This window comes from Dermacentor silvarum, chromosome 6 (genome assembly GCF_013339745.2).
Source record: "Dermacentor silvarum isolate Dsil-2018 chromosome 6, BIME_Dsil_1.4, whole genome shotgun sequence".
Lineage (NCBI taxonomy): Eukaryota > Metazoa > Arthropoda > Arachnida > Ixodida > Ixodidae > Dermacentor > Dermacentor silvarum.
Genome location: NC_051159.1, coordinates 47,455,215 through 47,473,201, shown reverse-complemented (window position 1 = coordinate 47,473,201; position 17,987 = coordinate 47,455,215). Strand labels below are relative to the sequence as shown.

At 45.5% G+C, this 17,987-nt stretch overlaps 1 protein-coding gene across 1 annotated transcript in view; it reads left to right on the top strand.

Annotated features, from left to right (window-relative positions):
* Positions 1 to 6,477, top strand: part of LOC119455485 (venom metalloproteinase antarease-like TtrivMP_A) — an 82,458-nt gene extending 75,981 nt beyond the window's left edge. The window contains exon 14 of the mRNA XM_037716894.2: positions 6,276 to 6,477. Coding sequence (XP_037572822.2) covers positions 6,276 to 6,317 — 42 coding nt within the window. The 3' untranslated portion in view covers positions 6,318 to 6,477. The remainder of the gene's footprint in view (positions 1 to 6,275) is intronic.
* The last annotated feature ends 11,510 nt before the right edge of the window (positions 6,478 to 17,987 follow it).

The following is a 17,987-nucleotide window of genomic DNA, read 5'->3' as shown; positions in this document are numbered from 1 at the left end:
GAGAGAGAAAAACGCCGGAAGCGTTCTCCGGAAGCCGGAAGCTGGCTTCCGGAACCGGAAGCGGAACCGAAAGTGGAACCGGAATCGGAACCGGAAGTGGAAACGGAAGCGGAAGTCGGCTTCCGGTTATACTATGCATATACATATATATGTATATATGCGTATACATACATACATAGCGGTCTCCATGCCAACCAGAGCTACGGACTTCTAGTGAACACTTCATAAAACTACATGCGGCGTCTCTTTCACGTACGGACACACAACGCCATCTATTGAGCAATTCATAAGCTAGAGGTGGCTACATACTACTACTACTACTACTACAGAGGAGGGAACGACCCACACTCTAAGGAGCTTCGCCCCTAAAAAGGTGTGGCTGAAAAAGAAGTTGCAAGAAATGTTGGACGCAGGTATCATCCGGCCTTCTGTATCCCCATTCGCTTCTCCTATAACTATTGCACCAAACGAAGACGGAACCTTCCGCCTCTGTACAGACAACCGCGCTCTCAATTGTCAAACTGAATTGATACCTTATCCAATGCCGAGAATCGACGACATCATTGACGAAACTGGTTGTTGCCATTGTTTTCCCACGAATAGATCCCTGCAAGGGCTTTTGGCATATTCCACTAAGCGAAGAAGCAAAAAATACACGGTCTTCATAACCCCATTTGACTTGTTTGAGTACAACCGCCTACTATTTGATTGGAAAAGACACCCCGTCGTGGTTCCAGAAGATTATGACCGACATTCTCAAACCTTACTTGGGCACATTTTGCAATGTGTACATCGACATCATCATCTACTCAAAGACAAAGGAGGAGCACCCGTAGTCATCATTCAAAAGTTCTCCACGCTCTCAGCCTTTCCCAACTCAATGTTAACTTCAAGAAAAGTGCGTCCTTTCAAGATAAAGTAGTATATCTTGGTAGGGTGTTCGATGGACCACACTAAAAGCACTAAGCAAGAATCGGTAGAGAGAATATCCAAGCTGGTAAAGCCTTATGACGTGCACTCCCTGCATGTTTTCCTTGGCCTAGCAGGATACTTCAGGGCGTTTATCAAATACTGTACTGAGAACAAGGTGCCTAATACGTTTAACCCAGAAAGACGTGCCCTTTCAATGGGACGAGGAGTGCGAATGTGCCTATTATGAGCTGGTAAAACTAATATCGTCGGACCCCATCTTGCGAATACTCGATTTTCCTCTGCCCTTCGTGCTGAACACGGACGCATCACACTATGCAACTGGTGAAGTTCTATACCAGAAACGCTCAAAACTAGCTGATCAAACGAAACACCGTGTAGTGGGTTTTCGTTGTACTAGCTAAAATCAATTACTCTACCACAAAAAAGGAAGCTTTGGCTGTTTTAAAAGCTGTTCACTATTTTCGTACTTACCTGGACGGTGAAAAATTCACGCTTTTCACTGACCATCAAGCACTGACAACTTCTGGGCATTGTCTGCTTTCCTCACCGTAACAATATTAAGCTGTGGGAAGGTACAGAAGATCTCCAGTTTATCAATGGAAAATATCATATTGACACGTATACATGTTTATCTTTCACCGGTGGCCGCTTTCCACCGGCTAACAAATGTTAAACGTTATCGCTCGGCGCAGGACGCGCCTGTATCGGAAGTTTCTAGAACGTTATCGATGCTTCTTTTCGTTGCCTGTTTTCACCAACGCTTATGTTATCTGATTGTGTGACCGACGCGAATTGTCTAGAACTTTCTGGAAGACACGCGGTCATCAGGGATTAATCTGGAACCTTCGATGACTCAGGTATAAAAGCCGACGCGTCTCGCCGCTGATCAGATTTCGACGACCGCCGACTGTGTTCGCCGCTTTCGTTGTGCTTCGAGTGTAGCTTGCTTTTGTGGGCACAGGTCCGCCCAATAAACAACCAGTTTCGTCATACACAGTTTTACTACTGTTTACTTCAGCGTCACTACTACGTGACAATATACCCTCAACTATGGTTCAAAAGATTATTCATTTGTACCACGACACTCCTGGACCGGGCGGACATGATGGCTTCAAGCGCACTTATAAGAATTTGTTCATGAGATTCACATGGCCGGGCATGAAAAACGACCTCAGTCATTACATCCGCACATGCCATCTCTGCCAGGTGAACAAAGTTAAATTCAAGCAATCGAAAGACGTTATGACCAACCCCGAATATTCAAGCGTCCCGTCCGAAGTAATTCATTTGGACTTCGCGGAGCTCAAAAAGAAGGGGGAAGAAGTCAAACTAACGCAAGCTTGCCTGCTTTCCATAGATGAGTGCACAAGGACGATTGCGGCTACAGCTGGTAAAGAAGACGCCAACAGCGTTATCGATGTCCTTATAAGCTGAATGTTTTAAACACACAAAGACGATAGTGTGCGACAACAGGCCGGCTTTTCGGAGTGCGAAGTTATCAAAGTAGGCACAAGAGCACGGGATAATGATCAAGTATTCCTCTCCGTACCGCCTGGCCGCAAATGGCTTAGTGGAACGAGCCATACTAGACATCAAACAGTTTCTGAAGATGTATCCAGACTTTGCAGGTGGCTGGAAGTGCTGCCGCGAGGCCACTGTGAAACATCACAACAGATCGTACACCACTGGTTTAGGCTGTAGTCCTCATTTTGCCCCTTCGGGAACAGCGACCATACTTCCTGCAGATCGTGAGCTAGGCCTCCTAGAAAACCTCGAACTCACTGAAGTCATGAAAACTGCAAAAGAACAGAAGGTCTACAAGCGCCACATGAAGAGAAAGTTTGATAAAAGCACAACAGCGAGATACCGGACATACAACCTGGAGATTACGTTCTTGTAAAGAAAGGAGCTGTGGCGTACAACTCCAAATTTTACGGACCATTTCAAGTAGTTAAGACCGCATCCCAGCATGGAGTGTTGAAGAATGTCTGGCACACTGGATCGCTGAGTCAAACGGAGTGCGCCTCTATTGAAAACACATTCAAATATTACACCAGGAGGTGTAATCAAAAGAAGTCCGGAAGAGTGAAGCTGTATGCGCTGGATGGATGAAAGAAGACGAAGAGGTACGGGGCTAGGGGGAGAAGTGAGGAAGAAGAAGAGAGATTAATGGCGGATGGTAGCCTTCTCACTGAGATTGTCTTTTATATAGCCGTTCTAAGGTGGGAACGCTACAGTGTATATTTGTATGTATATTTATGCTTTATTTTATACATTATTTACACTTTATGTATATTTATGTTCGTCATATACGTTAGCCGTTTCATAGTACTGCCAATTTTGGTATATACCAAGTTAACGAAACGACCATGAGAGCACAAAGACGTAGGTGGCGGGATAGATAGACAGATAGATAGATACTGTCAAAGCAGCAAATGTTCGCCGAGAAATGCTTCGCATTTAAAAAGCGTAGTGCCGTGCTAGACAGGCTTTGCGGTGACGATGGCTACGAGGTAGCGCCCGAATAGCACGCGTCGTCTGTATGGAAACAAAGTGCTTCACGAGCTTCGCGAGCGAAGGTCTGTCTGCGGCGGCTGCTGTGAATCGCGCTTACAGCGCCCCCCACGCGCTGCCTGTCGTGATCACCCTATTAGCGACACGGTCGCCTCACACTCCGCTCCGTTTGCACCATGCCGCAGGAGACAGATTGTCTGCGCAAGCCAATATATCGCAAAATGAAAACACGGATAGAGATGCGCTCAATTTCGCATTAGGAAGTACCGTAATCGTCGGTTATATTTCTGTTCTTCCTGTATTTTATTCCATGAGCAAGAAGAATAGCGGAAACCGAGGGGTTTGATTTTCGTTAGCCTCAATCATACAATATGACAGGCCTGGAGTTATAAGGCCGTTCAACATCCCCCGCCTTGGCCGTGACCGGCTCTGGCTTAACACTCGCAGGGCTAACCTAGCGCAGACACATCCATAAAAATGGCTGGAGGGATGGCTCCGTGGTAGCTTAATAGGGTAGAGCACAGCACACGTGATGCGATGGGGGTTTGCTTCCCTCCTTCAGCAAGTTACTTTTCGTCCTCTGTCATTTCCCCTTTTGCCTTATTATGTGTACTGTAATGAAGAAGAAGAGTACAAGTACAAGGCCAGCCAGATCGACTGTTCAATGCCTCCAGTGCAACCAGTGGGCCAGCCGGATCGCCAGTGCTTAGCACGAGTGTGAGCCGTTCGGGCAACCAGCTGTTCCTGCTCTGCGTCACCTGCCTTCTCGGTTACGAACAGACGCTACCACCTGAATTGTTCAGTACACCTCATTACAGTACGTTTAAATTAAATATAAAGACTGACTTCCCCTATACTTTCACTGCATTCCTTGTTACTCCTTTCGTATGATTCGTTCCTATTCGGACTTTTCCATTTTACAACTCAGTTTGTTTAAAGTATTTGACCTTCCGCTTTACACACATATGTTGCTCAGCGTTGCGTGATCCAGTGGTAATACCTGGCAGCACGACAACGCTCTCCGGCCGCCGTATTCTTCTCTGCTCATGATATTGAAGCGCAAACAAAGCGATAGATACATGGCCGATACATGACTGAGGCCTATACATGTCAAACGCTTATTAAATCGTATTTATTTGATGGTAAGTGAAGGGGTTCCCAGCTATGCTCTAAAAAATAAAGAAATAAAACAGTGGCACGACGGAACGCTAGACGGCTGGCATCTAAAAATGCGAGAGGCCGTCGCAGCTAAGCAATAAACAAGACAAGTTCGAATTAGGTAGTGACATGTTCCACAATGCGATATTTGCTTCAGTTATTACTGCTGACAGGTGCCCGCATGGCGTAGGAAGAAAGCAAAAGCGCGATTCCTGTCTCTGCGGCGTAAACACATTTTGCATAAGTGCTTTCATGGCCCTTGGTGGCACTCGCGTGACAGAAACAAGGTCTATTTGCCATTTTATAAAGTGGTGCGAGCTGGAAGGAGGATGGTTGGACAAATGTAGGAGGACACGAAGGGCTGGAAGAAGGAGTTGCTCGCGGAAAGGGGGGGGGGGGGGGGGTTCGGAAAGAGTGGATGGGAAGTGGAGGGCGGCGAAACACAGCCCGCTCGCCCAGTGCCGTCTACATAGCACGAGGACTGTGTGCTTTTATTTATGACGTCATGCTACTCGGACCAAAATTTCCATTGTCAAGCCCGGCATAACAAAAGCTGGTGATGTCAAAATCCCCACGGCTTACTCGGGAGCGTTTCCATTAGATTCTACGGCGGTCGGGCAAGCTAGCATACGTCACGGATCAAAGTGCACCGGCAGTGCGCTACCTAGGACCCGTTGGCTCGATCCACAACGGTTGCTCACTTTTCACCTCATCGTTTCCTTCCTCGCAGAGCCAGAGATGCCACTCTATAAGAGCACTAGCCGAATGCCCGTATGCTCACCTTTTAATAACTGTATAGGTAAGCGTGGTTGAGCGCAGGGAAATGGGTTGAGCGCAGGACATTTATGGGTTTGTATTAGTGAATCTGCAATAAAGCTGCTCCTGCTTATAATGCATGTCTCATTTTCATGCTATGACCAATTCTTATGAGAGAGGGATCAACCAACTTTTGCAGTTGCTTGTCCATAAGAATTACACTCCAAGTCTTGAGCACGCTGTCTTCATAATCCTACTAGTTCGTCCGATTGATTTGAGTAACCTACAAATTGCATGGATAATTTAATGCGATCTAAGCCTATTCGCTTACTTATATAATAAGCGTGGATAGTTCCTGTATAATTTTCTTCCGTATCTTTACGACGCCCTTTCGTTTTCCGTTTGCATCCGACTGTTTTGCTTTATTTTACTTGTTTCTTAATTACGCTACCAGATTGTCGCAGTACACATTGAGATTGCCCTGGGATGAGGTCATGTCGCTCAACTAATGTCCCACGGGGAAACGCTATCCTCCACAACCCAAAACTACGCGGACATAATTCGACAATAAAGTATTCTTCGTCTTCTCGAAAGGAGGTAGCTCGCGCACACTGCTCACATTCATTCCAATTGATGCCACACTTAACATCTCAAGGCTTACTCCGCGTAACACTACGCTTGCTTTCACAGCAGCGCTTCGCAAATATTTTTAAGTGTTCCACATGAAGAAAACAAGAAAGCAGAACTATCTGAGAAAATCATTACCGTACTTGTTCAGTTATGTGTTAGCTAGGCGAGTAATGTCTGCAATTACCGTGCACAATAACACTTTTCTTGTTTTGAAGAAGGAGCTCTTATTTACAACTCTGTTACTGTCTGGCACTTATGACAATAATTATTATCCCTCTTTCCAGCGCTGTGTTCTTGGAGAATGCGTCAAAAGCAAGGAGAAGTGACGTATCAGAAAAACCATTAATGTGTATTCTCAGTTCTAATTTAACGTTCGCTTTCAATATTACCTAAAGGTTATGCAATGGCAATATTGTACAAGAAATAACTACTTTCAATTCCCATTTTAATGATTCTTCGCAAAAATAAAGATGTATTTTCAGCCAATTTCATCTGAGTTTCAATTACTGTAGCCTTAAGGGCCGAAATACGTTATAGGTAGGGCTGCGTGTTTTAGGGGGAAAATCCGATAAACACTCGCCGGTAAAATTTTTGACAATTCAGATTTATCCAATAAACTTCGATTTTAACGGCCAATATGACCCTTTTCCGTTGTATATCGAAAGGGCATGTTCTAAGCAGTCATTGATACATCGGCCGGTTTGGTCGATATACGCTTTACCTCACGTCAACAGTATCTCGTAGACCACACCCATCGCACATTTAAGAAAGGGCTTTGTCGCGCACGGAGCGAGAGACGTATGACCACTCAACGACTGTCGCAGACCTTTATGGATACTACACTGCTGTCACTGAAAAGTGGAGTCAGAAAATTGAGAGGAACCTTTTTGATCCACTCCAGTACACCAGTGAATCGTTTTGGTATAGTGTTCAAATTGCGAATTGTGAAGCATGAGTTACCCCACCCGTTCGAAACCTATGCGCCGATTTTTAAGTTATTCTTTCTTGAAACTGTCATGAGCCAACTCATGAGTGATTTTGTGAACTATCACAGCTAATTAATCAGTAACATTGTTGAACCCTATCGTTTTGGAGACTTCACACTGTCCAGTGGCCAGTGAATTCTCGCTGCGCGCTGAGTCTTCTAGCGCAAACGTTGAAATTGCATTTTCAAAGCTGAGAATCATCAATCTAAAGGAGCGTGCTTCCTATCAGTGACAGCAACCTCGTAAAGTATGATTGCATTCATTAGAGCAGATTTGAAATGAAGCGGGCGGTAGCGGTCGGGCGCGCTTCGCTCACTAATGGCGGCCGAGAGGGAGGGGTGACGGAGGAAACGGCGCGGAACGGAGGAGTTTGCGCTACCATTTAAACATACAGGGACCTTAGGAGGCTGTAAAGCCCCTAATATAGAAAGTAGCGAAACTCTCCTCCACTCCCACGCTTTCCTCCTCGATATCCTCTCCCAGCCGGCTCCGCGCTCTGCGCACGGCACGCTGAGAAGGCTACCGCGTGGGCGACGGCCCTATGCGTTGTCTGGCGACCGCGTCTAAGTTTACGTTTTTTTACGTTCTACTATAAAGCAAAAACGCGGGAAAGTGGTAGGACATGCTTGACCCGTACCATGAGCCCCCTTAATCATCTTCTCGTTTGCGCAATGAATGCGTTCAGTGTTAACGCTTGCGGCATGAACAATAACTGCGTACTATCATAGCACACATAGGCTTTGGCATTTTAATACCGGTCGTAATAATAGTCACAATTTTATTGGTAGAATATTTACTATATATATTTCTACATTCCTCAATATTTTTCAGCCCACTGGCGTTATGCTAAATGCAGATTTTATCTAATGCAGGATTTTCGCAGAAATGCTGTTGTTAATGAAGCTTCTCCCGAGTGGTTTTAGAGGCAGGATAGTTTCTTGGTGCCTTGGAAGTAGAGCACTGCACGGGCCGATTTTTTCAGCTCGAGCCCGGCCCGGGCCCATTTTACGTTGGGCGGCCCGCCCGAGCCCGATCAAAACATTTATGGCGAGACCCGGGCCCGGCCCGGCCCGGAAATAATCTACGTTACCCGCCCGGCCTAGGCCCGCCACCCCTTTACCTTAGCCCCGAGCCCGCCCCGAGCGCGGCTCTAAATTGGCCCGAACCCGGCCCTGAGACCGAAAAATACATATTTTTCCGAGTTGAGACGTCCGAGAATAACTCGCTGCACGTTACAGGTACACCACCAGAAAGCCCGAGCCCGGCCCGAGCCCGTGCTAAAAAAACCCGAGCCCGGCCCGGGCCCGGGTCAAAAAGCACACGCCGTGCTTGAGCCCGCCCCGAGCCCGTGAAAAAACTGCTCTACCCGGCCCGGCCCGGCCCACGGGCCGGACAGGGCCCGGACTTTCGGGTAAGCCCGAGCCCGTGCAGTGCTCTACCTTGGAGTGATTTTCATGCGGCTGCTTTATTACTAGTTGAATAATAAAAAATAACAGCTGCCTGAAAGACAATAACATTTTTTCGTGATCTCGAGGGAGAAACAATTTTACCGACCATTTGGAGAAGTGGGCCTGGTCAAGCGTTTGACTGTGAACTCGCTGGATGGTTACTGACGCCAACGGATAATTCGATTAAGTTATGGAAATATTACGTTCTCTGGATGAAATATCTAGGATAGTCCTTCGATGACACTTTAGGAGGCCTTCAGGTACTCGTGTTGAATCAATATTTAGCGCTGTAAATCCTGGCCATAAGGAACGTAGTAATTTTGTCATTGATAGCTGGAAGGGAATAATTTGTACCACTTTCTAAATTACTGAGGTCATGAAACTGGAAAGATTTTCAAAATATATTTTAGTGTATATATAACTGAGATCACCTGTGAAGGAAACCTACAGTCGGCAAAACCAAGGCAAGAATAGGGTACTGTTTGTACCTTTTTTTAAGTTGTAGTGTTGAATACTTCGAAATTGATTGTGTAATCATTTATGAAAGAAATAATTGATTTGAAAGTTCGATCATGCTCCACCTGACACCCGCAGTAATACAGGACGTACCACGTCCGCCGCTATGGAGGAGGGTGACGCTGGTCAACACTCTCCAGATTAGCTTACACAAGACATAAATACCCAGAAAAGTTGAAGATTGGACAGCCGTCGCCGTAGCTCAATTGGTAGTGCGCCGGGCGCGAAATTCGGAGGTCGTGGGTCGGATCCCACTGGTGGCGCATGGTTGTTTTTTCTTCTACTTTCTAATCAATTATTTTATTTCGTGAATGATTACACAATCAATTTCGAAGTATTTAACACCACAACTTAAAAAGAAAAAAAAATATATAAACACTACCCTATGCTTGCCTTTGGTTTCGCCGACTGATAGTTTCTTTCATGTGTATGTCATAACGAGAGCCTCAGTTCCCTCCCCTTGTTTGCATAAAAGGCACTTCTGATTGCCTTCTCACATGACGCTAGATATCATAAGAGCGCTAGCGTTGTGGTGTCACGACGGTGGAGCGAAAGCCGTCATCGGTCTTAACAGATGCATATACCTCTGTTAGAAAATGTTTAAGTATCCGTTTATCTATGTTCTGGTCCTCCTTCACGGATTCATTCGGTCTATTCTTCCAAACTATTGTCTTACTGATTCACCCAGGTGCCATTTCTCTTGCAATTCACCCGTAAAAGTGCTAGTAGGAGCAGAAAAGGCTGACAGCTCCGGTCGAGAGAGAGCTGCAGTGTTTTGACATTTTGCCTGTTTGTTTTGGTACTGGCAGAAAATATCCAGCGCTGCCAAAACAAATTTCGAATCCGGAGTACCTGCCTAGAGCATCCATTACACAGCCGCAATAAAAGGACAACTCACAACTACTCAGGTGTAATTTTTATTCGAGGTGCCTCCTGAAGCTTTTCACGAGAAACATACGAGAAAATAAAGGAAGGCAGAGGGAAATAAAAGGTTTCAGGTAAAACACAGTTCTAGGAAAAACTTGTGGAACCCTGACTGGGGACACGCGCTGCCTTACAACCATGCGCATTAGCATCAATAGAAAGGATTCCAATATTCTACCGTATTCCGGATACACCGGCACGCATCCCAATACTCTTGCTTCCACACTTGCTGTGTGCACCCGGGCATAACAAAAAAAAAAAAAAGAAACACACACACACACATAAAAAGCACACCTTCAAGAGTCAGAGCGTACCCTTCGTACTCCGACGGAGCTTGACTCGCGACAGAGGGAGGCGGCCTGCTAATGGCGCCGACGAATAATGAAAACACAAGCAAAGCGTTATTTCGCGCGCGTTCCCCTGGCGACGGCCCGAAGGACCAATCATCGCTCAGAAAAGCGCCGATTCGAGAGGCGGGAGAGGAGGGCGTGCGAGGGTCTTCGGCGCGGAGGCAGAGTTCTAAGAATGTCGGTAATTTCAAATTATCAAGCGACTTTAGGAGGCTGGGCGCCGGGGGGCCAGACGTTCCCTGACCAGCGTGCTGGAAGCGCGCTTTGCAGCATGTGTTTTTTACAGTGCATGCTACTGTTTTTAGCGACAAACCGTAAGTGTCTGTCTCTAAGTTACTAAATCTTAAAAAGGGATTTTTAATTGCTGAGGTGCAGTACTGCATTTTCGAAACAAAAGCGTATATTATTTCTTTCAGTGCCGCACTGACAGTTATTAAGCATCACGACGAAAAAGAGACTAGAGATAAATGTACCTTGTAAACCAAAACAAAAAAAAAAGATGTCAATCGATGTGCAGAAAGCACCTACATACGTACCAATGTGGCCTGTCTTGTGGCCTAGTTGTACACGAGCGCAGCCAGATTTGTCAAATTTGCTCTTCTGGACGTGCTGACGAGAACAAATTTATTATGCACTGCTATCCATGAACTCCCATGAAAAGGGAGGAAAAATGCGAAAATAAAGTTGAAGTTGAAGTTGAAGTGACGTACGCCGGGTCAAAGTGCTTCTCGCCCCCGTACTCTCCTGGCGGCAGGACTTGGTCATCACGTTACCCGCCGTGGTTGCTTAGTGGCTATGGTGTTGGGCTGCTGATCACGAGGTCGCGGGATCGAATCCCGGTCACGGCGGCCTCATTTCGATGGGGGCGAAATGCAAAAACACCCGTGTACTTAGATTTAGGTGCACGTTAAAGAACCCCAGGTAGTCCAAATTTCCGGAGTCCCCCACTACAGCATGCCTCATAATCAGATCGTGGTTTTGGCACGTACAACCCCATAATTTAATTATGTCGGTCTCCACGTTCGAGAACATCCTACCAACCATGCAGTCGGCTATATTCACTGAGCATGGAAACTCCGCCTTTGCACATGCGAGACCCGCTGTTGCAGTTTGCTGCGAATCAATTCGTGTCTACAGTCCTTCTCCACCAGGCAACCTCGCAGCTCGAGATGAAGACTTCCCTTCCCTCTCCCGAGACCCAGACTGCTTGACTGAATTCTTAAGCGATTACCAAGAACGACGATGATAGATTGCTCACTTTGGAAGTAAACATTGCGTAACTAAGAGCTTATCGTCTGCCTGCGCCGCTTGTCGGCGACCGCTTCCAAGGATCGATCGACACACGCCGTCTGCTGTCGTGCACAGTCAGAGTAATTATCGTCTCTTTCGGCGTCTGAGGGATTTTAATGATTTTAGTGGAAGGCAGAGGCAGTAAAAACAAATTTAGTTCAAATTTTCTCGGTGCGCTTTGCGTACACTTACAATTACACGTTCGAATTTCCCGCTTCTTCAGCCTCCTAACGTGTGCTGCCATGCAGCGGTGCAGACGTGAAACACCACCATTCGTGAGACGCGTTTCTCACCAGCGGCCCCCGCGTCGTCGGAGCACCTGTTCTTCTTACATCGTGGTATTGACTCAATTGTGATTATGCCGCCATTGTCACGGCATTGTTGTCAGACAGTCGCTGTCACGCATCCGTTGTCATACCGTAGTCGTCATGCCATCGTGATCGTGCTGTCATTGTCATGCGGTGGTAGTCATAATCTCGTCATGACGCCATCGTCGTCACACACTCGTCGTCATGACATTGTCATCCTGCCGTCGCCTTCAATCCGCCTTTGTCGCTTCGTCGACATCATTCGTTCTCCGCGATTCAATTGTCACTGTGTCCTCGTCATGCAGTCATTGCCGTGCCGTCAAGCTGATGGCGACCTTGCAAGCGAATGTCACAGCACAGTGGGATGATAGCGAAGCTTAAAGCCGAAGCAGCGTAAGTCTCAAAATGGCCACTGTTAGAGAGGAGGCGACATATGAGGAACTGGTTTTTTGGCGACGGCTTGTCGGTACAGTCACACACTATATGAAGTCAACGCCCCCTTGTTTGAGTAAGCTATTTAAACCGCTGTGGTGGCGCTGAATTGCAGACAAGCGTGGCCCCCTGCTGGTTATAATATGCAACAGCCGCAAGTCATTTTACATAAACGGGACTTCCGCAATACGGTGTCTCGCTATATTCCTTGATTGCTGATCGCATCACCATCGACAATCATCGTAAGATACGTTCTGCCGTAATTTTTTACTGAATGCATAATAACTGGGAGACTATTAATAACCCTTCCGTACTCACCGACAAATAGAGACAATGAGCACACCTTTGCACGGCCTAATAAAATGAATTCCACTCGACACCTCGTCATAAAATGTTAGTTCCTATGTATGAATAAAGCACGCCGAACTCTCATTGCAGTATCACCTTATATAAAATGCATTCTTTGAATTGCTTGATTACCTCTGATATATTCCAATGGGTGTGCGCCGAATAATGGCTGCTCCTTCATAATGGGTTTCTACAACTTTGACAGAATAGGTACAGAATCCTTAACTGTAGCTTTACCTATCTGCTGTACTTCACTCTGCATACAACTGCAATAGCTATTCTTTCTTCATTATAAAATCTCTCCGGCCTGGTCACATCGCTGCCTGGTTGTCTCGCATTATGCATCCGCCTCGTTCGATGCATTGCGGCATATCTTATGAGCAGTGTAGTGAAACTCATAAAAATTGTAAGAACGTAACTTTGTGACCCCTGTGGGGGATAAACAATCAGTACATAAGATTACGCGCTACATGGGATGAAAGTAAGCATCAGTTTTATAGCAGGTAAGCTATTTATTGGCTTCCGTAATGCGAAAGCATCGCATAGATTGCAGCATTTGCGCTGGATCGGCGTGATTTTCAGTGACGACATGCAGCGCATTGCAATACGTGATCGATAAATCTTATAATCCATGCCAAAAAGCGGTAAAACATCCAGTTTATCGTGCTCTTTGGGAGCCGAACTGACAGATGCTATTTCATTGGACAAACGCTAATCAAGGCACTGTATCGCCACAACTTTTTTTTTCCATATTGGCCGCTATATGTGATAGATTGATGAATACGCTTGAGGAATTTTTCCGCTCGATAGGAAGACGAGATCACGTAGACGGAACTGAAGACTGAGTGGCTTGACATATGCGTATTCATAATCAGTCAATCAATCAATAAGCAAATAAATTGATCAATGAATTTATTTCTACTTGAAAAAGAGGCGGATGATATCAGAATACACGGTGAACTGATCTTGACAAGGCTTCTGAGTGGTGCTCAGTCTATGAGCATAGGACAGGACTACATAGGTTTAAGCGTTTCTGCGTACAAAATAGGCAAAGATGCTAAACACTCACACATAATACATATAAAGCAAGATATTACAAGAATGACAAAACTCAAATCAACTGTACAATCAATAAGACAGCCCGAATATTAAATCAACATCTAATAAAACGTTGTAAAACAGTGACACCATAGATTAATTAAAAACTGCTTTAATTCGGCTTTCGGCATGATGGAATGTCAAGGTGGTTTTGCAAGCATAACAACTATCTTCATCAGCCTGTATTTGGGTCCACTGCAGGACGAAGGCCTCTCCCTGCGATCTCCAATTACCCCTGTCATGCGCTAGCTGATTCCCACTTGCGCCTGCGAATTTCCTAACTTCATCACCCCACCTAGTTTTCTGCCGTCCTCGATTGCGCTTCCCTTCTTTGGTATTCATTCTGTAACCCTAATGGTCCACCGGTTATCCGTCCTACGCCTTACATGGCCTGCCCAGCTCATTTCTTCCGCTTAATGTCAACTAGAATATCGGTTATCCCCGTTTGTTCTTTGATCCACACCGCTCTCTTCCAGTCTCTTAACGTTAGCTTGGATTCATAGCGCTAAAACGACAGAAAGACGAAAAAGAACACGGGAAGAGCGCTTTAACGCTCGTCCCGTGTTCTTCCTCGTATCCTTGTGTCGTTTTAGCGCTATGAATCCCAGTTAAAATTACAATGACCTACCAACACGCCCAAACTTCTTCCCTCTTAACGTTAGACCTAACGTTATGCGCTCCATCGCTCTTTGTGTGGTCCTTAACTTGTTCTCGAGCTCCTGTGTTAACCTCCGAGTTTCGGCCCCATAAGTTAGCACCGGTAGAATGCAGTGATTGTACACTTTTCTTTTCAACGACAGTGGTAATCTCCCAGTCAGGATTCAGCAATGCCTGCCGTATCCACTCCAACCCAATTTTAGTCTTTTGTAAATTTGTTTCTCGTGATCAGGGTCCCCTGTCAGTAATTGACCTAGATAAACGTACTCCTTTACAGAATCTAGAGGCTGACTGGCGATCCTGAATTCTTGCTCCCTTGCGAGGCTATTGAACATTATCTTTGTCTTCTGCATATTAATCTTCAACCCGACTCTTACACATTCCCGGTTAAGGTACTCAATTATTTGCTGTAATTTGTCTATAAGAACTATACCATTCAATAATACGTTGATATTCATTTTATTGTCATGCGGCGCAGTGGTGCACCAGCTTAACGCTATCAACACGCATAGATTTGGGCAAGGTCCGATCACTGTCACACTTTCAGGCAGAAGGGGTTCCCACAGGGCCCGTGGCAGCAGATGGACGCTTTAGATTTACAGCTTAGTTGAAAGCAGGTGGCGTTGTTGCGTTGCCCCTCGCAACCGTCTGGAGGGTGTGCAAATGAGGGACAGCGGAATGGGGCCCGCCGTGAGCGCCTGGGCCCTACACCTGTAAAGTACAACAAATATAATATCTACTAAGGAACATACTACACAAGCGCAGTCACGTGGCACTCGGGGTACGTAGTTGTGACTTTATTGCTGCTGCGAACCAATTACTGAAATTCATGGATGCAATTAAAGTAACATGGACAAGATTTGTCATCAACCTACTGTTTGTACAAATTATTCCATTTCGTGGCTCAAAAGTGCAATTCGTGTAGGAATTTTATTGTGTGCAAAGAAAAAGATTTCCGCAAGCATAGCGACAAGCTGATGGGTATCGAGCAAAGTTTGCATAGGAGACAGTCGTCTCATTCACTTCATTGGAAGAACGGTCACAAAACATTGAAGCCTACGTTAAAGCTTTCACTATTTCCTACATATTCGACATAAAAACAGACTTTTCTGCTCACATCTAGCATGATGAGTGGCGTCAACATCAATATTATAAATTCACAACGTGGCACAATCGAGCAGCGACAGAAGGTGACGTTGCGTGGTAGTACGTAATGTATGTGGCCCCAATTTAATCCGCTGTACGTATGCATTGTTCTCCACTGAAGGTGTTGGTAGGCTTCGAAAGTAAGTATAAGTTCGCGATGAATTTGGAATGTTCTGTTCACTTTACAAACCATTCTTATGCATTTCTCACGAAGGAAAAATCGTTTATTCTCGGATAGAAACATTGTTTTGAAAGCGAAGAGGACCACAAGGTGATTAGTGCCTTGCTGAACTTCCTTTTGTTTATGCAGTTTGTGGGTTCGCGAAAGCAAGTATCAGCCACTAATACGCGACTAATATCCCGGTGTACATGCTCCCGTCAACTTTACCGGCGCATATTATCCTCTTGTGCGGGTGTCTTTTCACGCGAAGGGCATCAGATTTGCAGTGATGGTGGACTCTCAGAGCGCGAGGCAAATGTTAAGCGCAGTGAAGGCCACGTAATGGATCGTTTCCCCCGACGCTGACGGAAGGAGCGGTGGCACCGCATTTTGATGTCACGGTTTATTTAGTCTTTCTTGCTCAACCTTTCAAAGCGGAAAGAGTGTTTTTGCGTGACATTTTTTTACTTTTTTTTGTAGCAGCTACAAGTCCGGAAATGTTGTTTTGACGACCCGAGTATCGCCGAACAAATCAAGCTTGCGGCGCCCGTGGCACCTTCCTCGCAAAGTCTACTGGGCTTGTAACGGATGTTTTGCTTGTAAATAACGGCGCTACCACCCTACGTGGAGGCGCAGGGCATGTTGAAAACAGTTCGCAATAGTTTCACTAAAGAATTGAAATGTTCAGAATTTCAGCCAAGGTCAAACACTGCACCGCTTAAGCGAGAATTTAACGCTTTCCAGACACCTTTACCTTCTTGCATGTACTCATTTAATGGGAAGCTTGAAATAAACGCCTCAAACAATAATTTTTTGTTGGAATAGAGTTAATATTTGTATCTCATTTGAAGTTTGCTGCATTTATTCGACAAACAAATTTCACCCGCTACCATCTTTACAAGAAGGGTGCAGATCTTGAAGGCTGCACTACATTTTCGTGAGCTGCAGCAACTGAGTTAGCATAGTCCTGCAAGGTTTTGCTGTTTAAATCGCCGATCACAGGTAGGCCTGTACAGCCTTTTAATGCGGATTTCTAGAAAAGGCGTACAATACCTGCATCAAATCGCAATTGCCCAAATAAATAATAACATAGAGACTCAGTAATTAGGTAGCAAGAAACTACACCTTCTAACAAAGAAAAAAAGGGGAGGGGGAGGGCAAAGCCAGGATAACACGCAGGTACTAAATATTTTGGCTATTACTAGGAACTTGCCGAAAGATACAAACTATGGAGAAATATAAACACCTCATAATTATTTGCGCAATGGTAACTTCTAATTATTGAACTTTTGTGCCAAAGTATTTTGTAGTACAGTTTAAGAAGCGACATCTTGAAAGAGTAGAGCTTGTCTTGCTAAGTAGAGATTACATCATTACTGCACTGTACGTGCAATTCGAACGTGGTCTTTGACTGAACAACAAAAACTATGCAATAAACTTTTTTTAATCAGGCGTGGGGGCATAGTAGTTTGTCGTGCAAGTAATTCCCACCTCTGCATGTTGTCCACTTGAACAGCCCTCATTGAGCTCTCGCACATATGGTTACAATAAAAGCTCGCTTTAACAAAGTTGGTGTGGAGGGTTGGGAAGGGGGGATGCATTACCTTGTCTTATAATTAGTGCGTTACAACCACTGTGCGCCGTCCAAGCCAACGTTGCGCGAGCCGGTTATGCGAGAGTGCAAAGGAATGGTGAAATGTTTGCGGTGACTTACCACTGGGAAGTGCAAGCCAAATCCTATAAAAACCCCGCAGTGTAACACAATATGACTGATGTTTTTTTGTTATTGTCATTCTTTAGCAATTTCCCCCAGTTTGCACTTCGTCGGCATCTATATATCTATCTATCTGTGTGCGTGCCTAATCTCTTTCCTGCCATATTTGCTCGCTGGGTAGTCTATGGTCAAGTGGGTCGAACATCGGGCTGTTGTGCTGATGGATCTGGGTTCAAAACCAACCGTTGGACTAACACAGCGTCACTGGGTATGCGATACTCTTTAATGAACGTCTTTAATGCCTACTTTGGTCAGTATACATATATACGTAATTGTTAGCTAAGCATCAGCTCGATTGCTCATAGAACTAGTAATAGTCCGTAATCATCTGTAAAGGATGCATGCAACAACAATTTTTTCTGCCTTTTTTGTCATCGAGATCATTGCTTTCTCTGATGCAGCTGTGAAAGCTTTTCCATCTTAGCCGCCATCGCATGTGCGTAAGTAATGGTGGGACAGGCCTCCTCAGTATACCTCTGAACCAAAGAGGTTCTTGCTCTGAACGTGCTGGTAGAGCGCTGCAAGCAGCTGGTTTCGTACAGCCCCAGTCGCAGTGCAA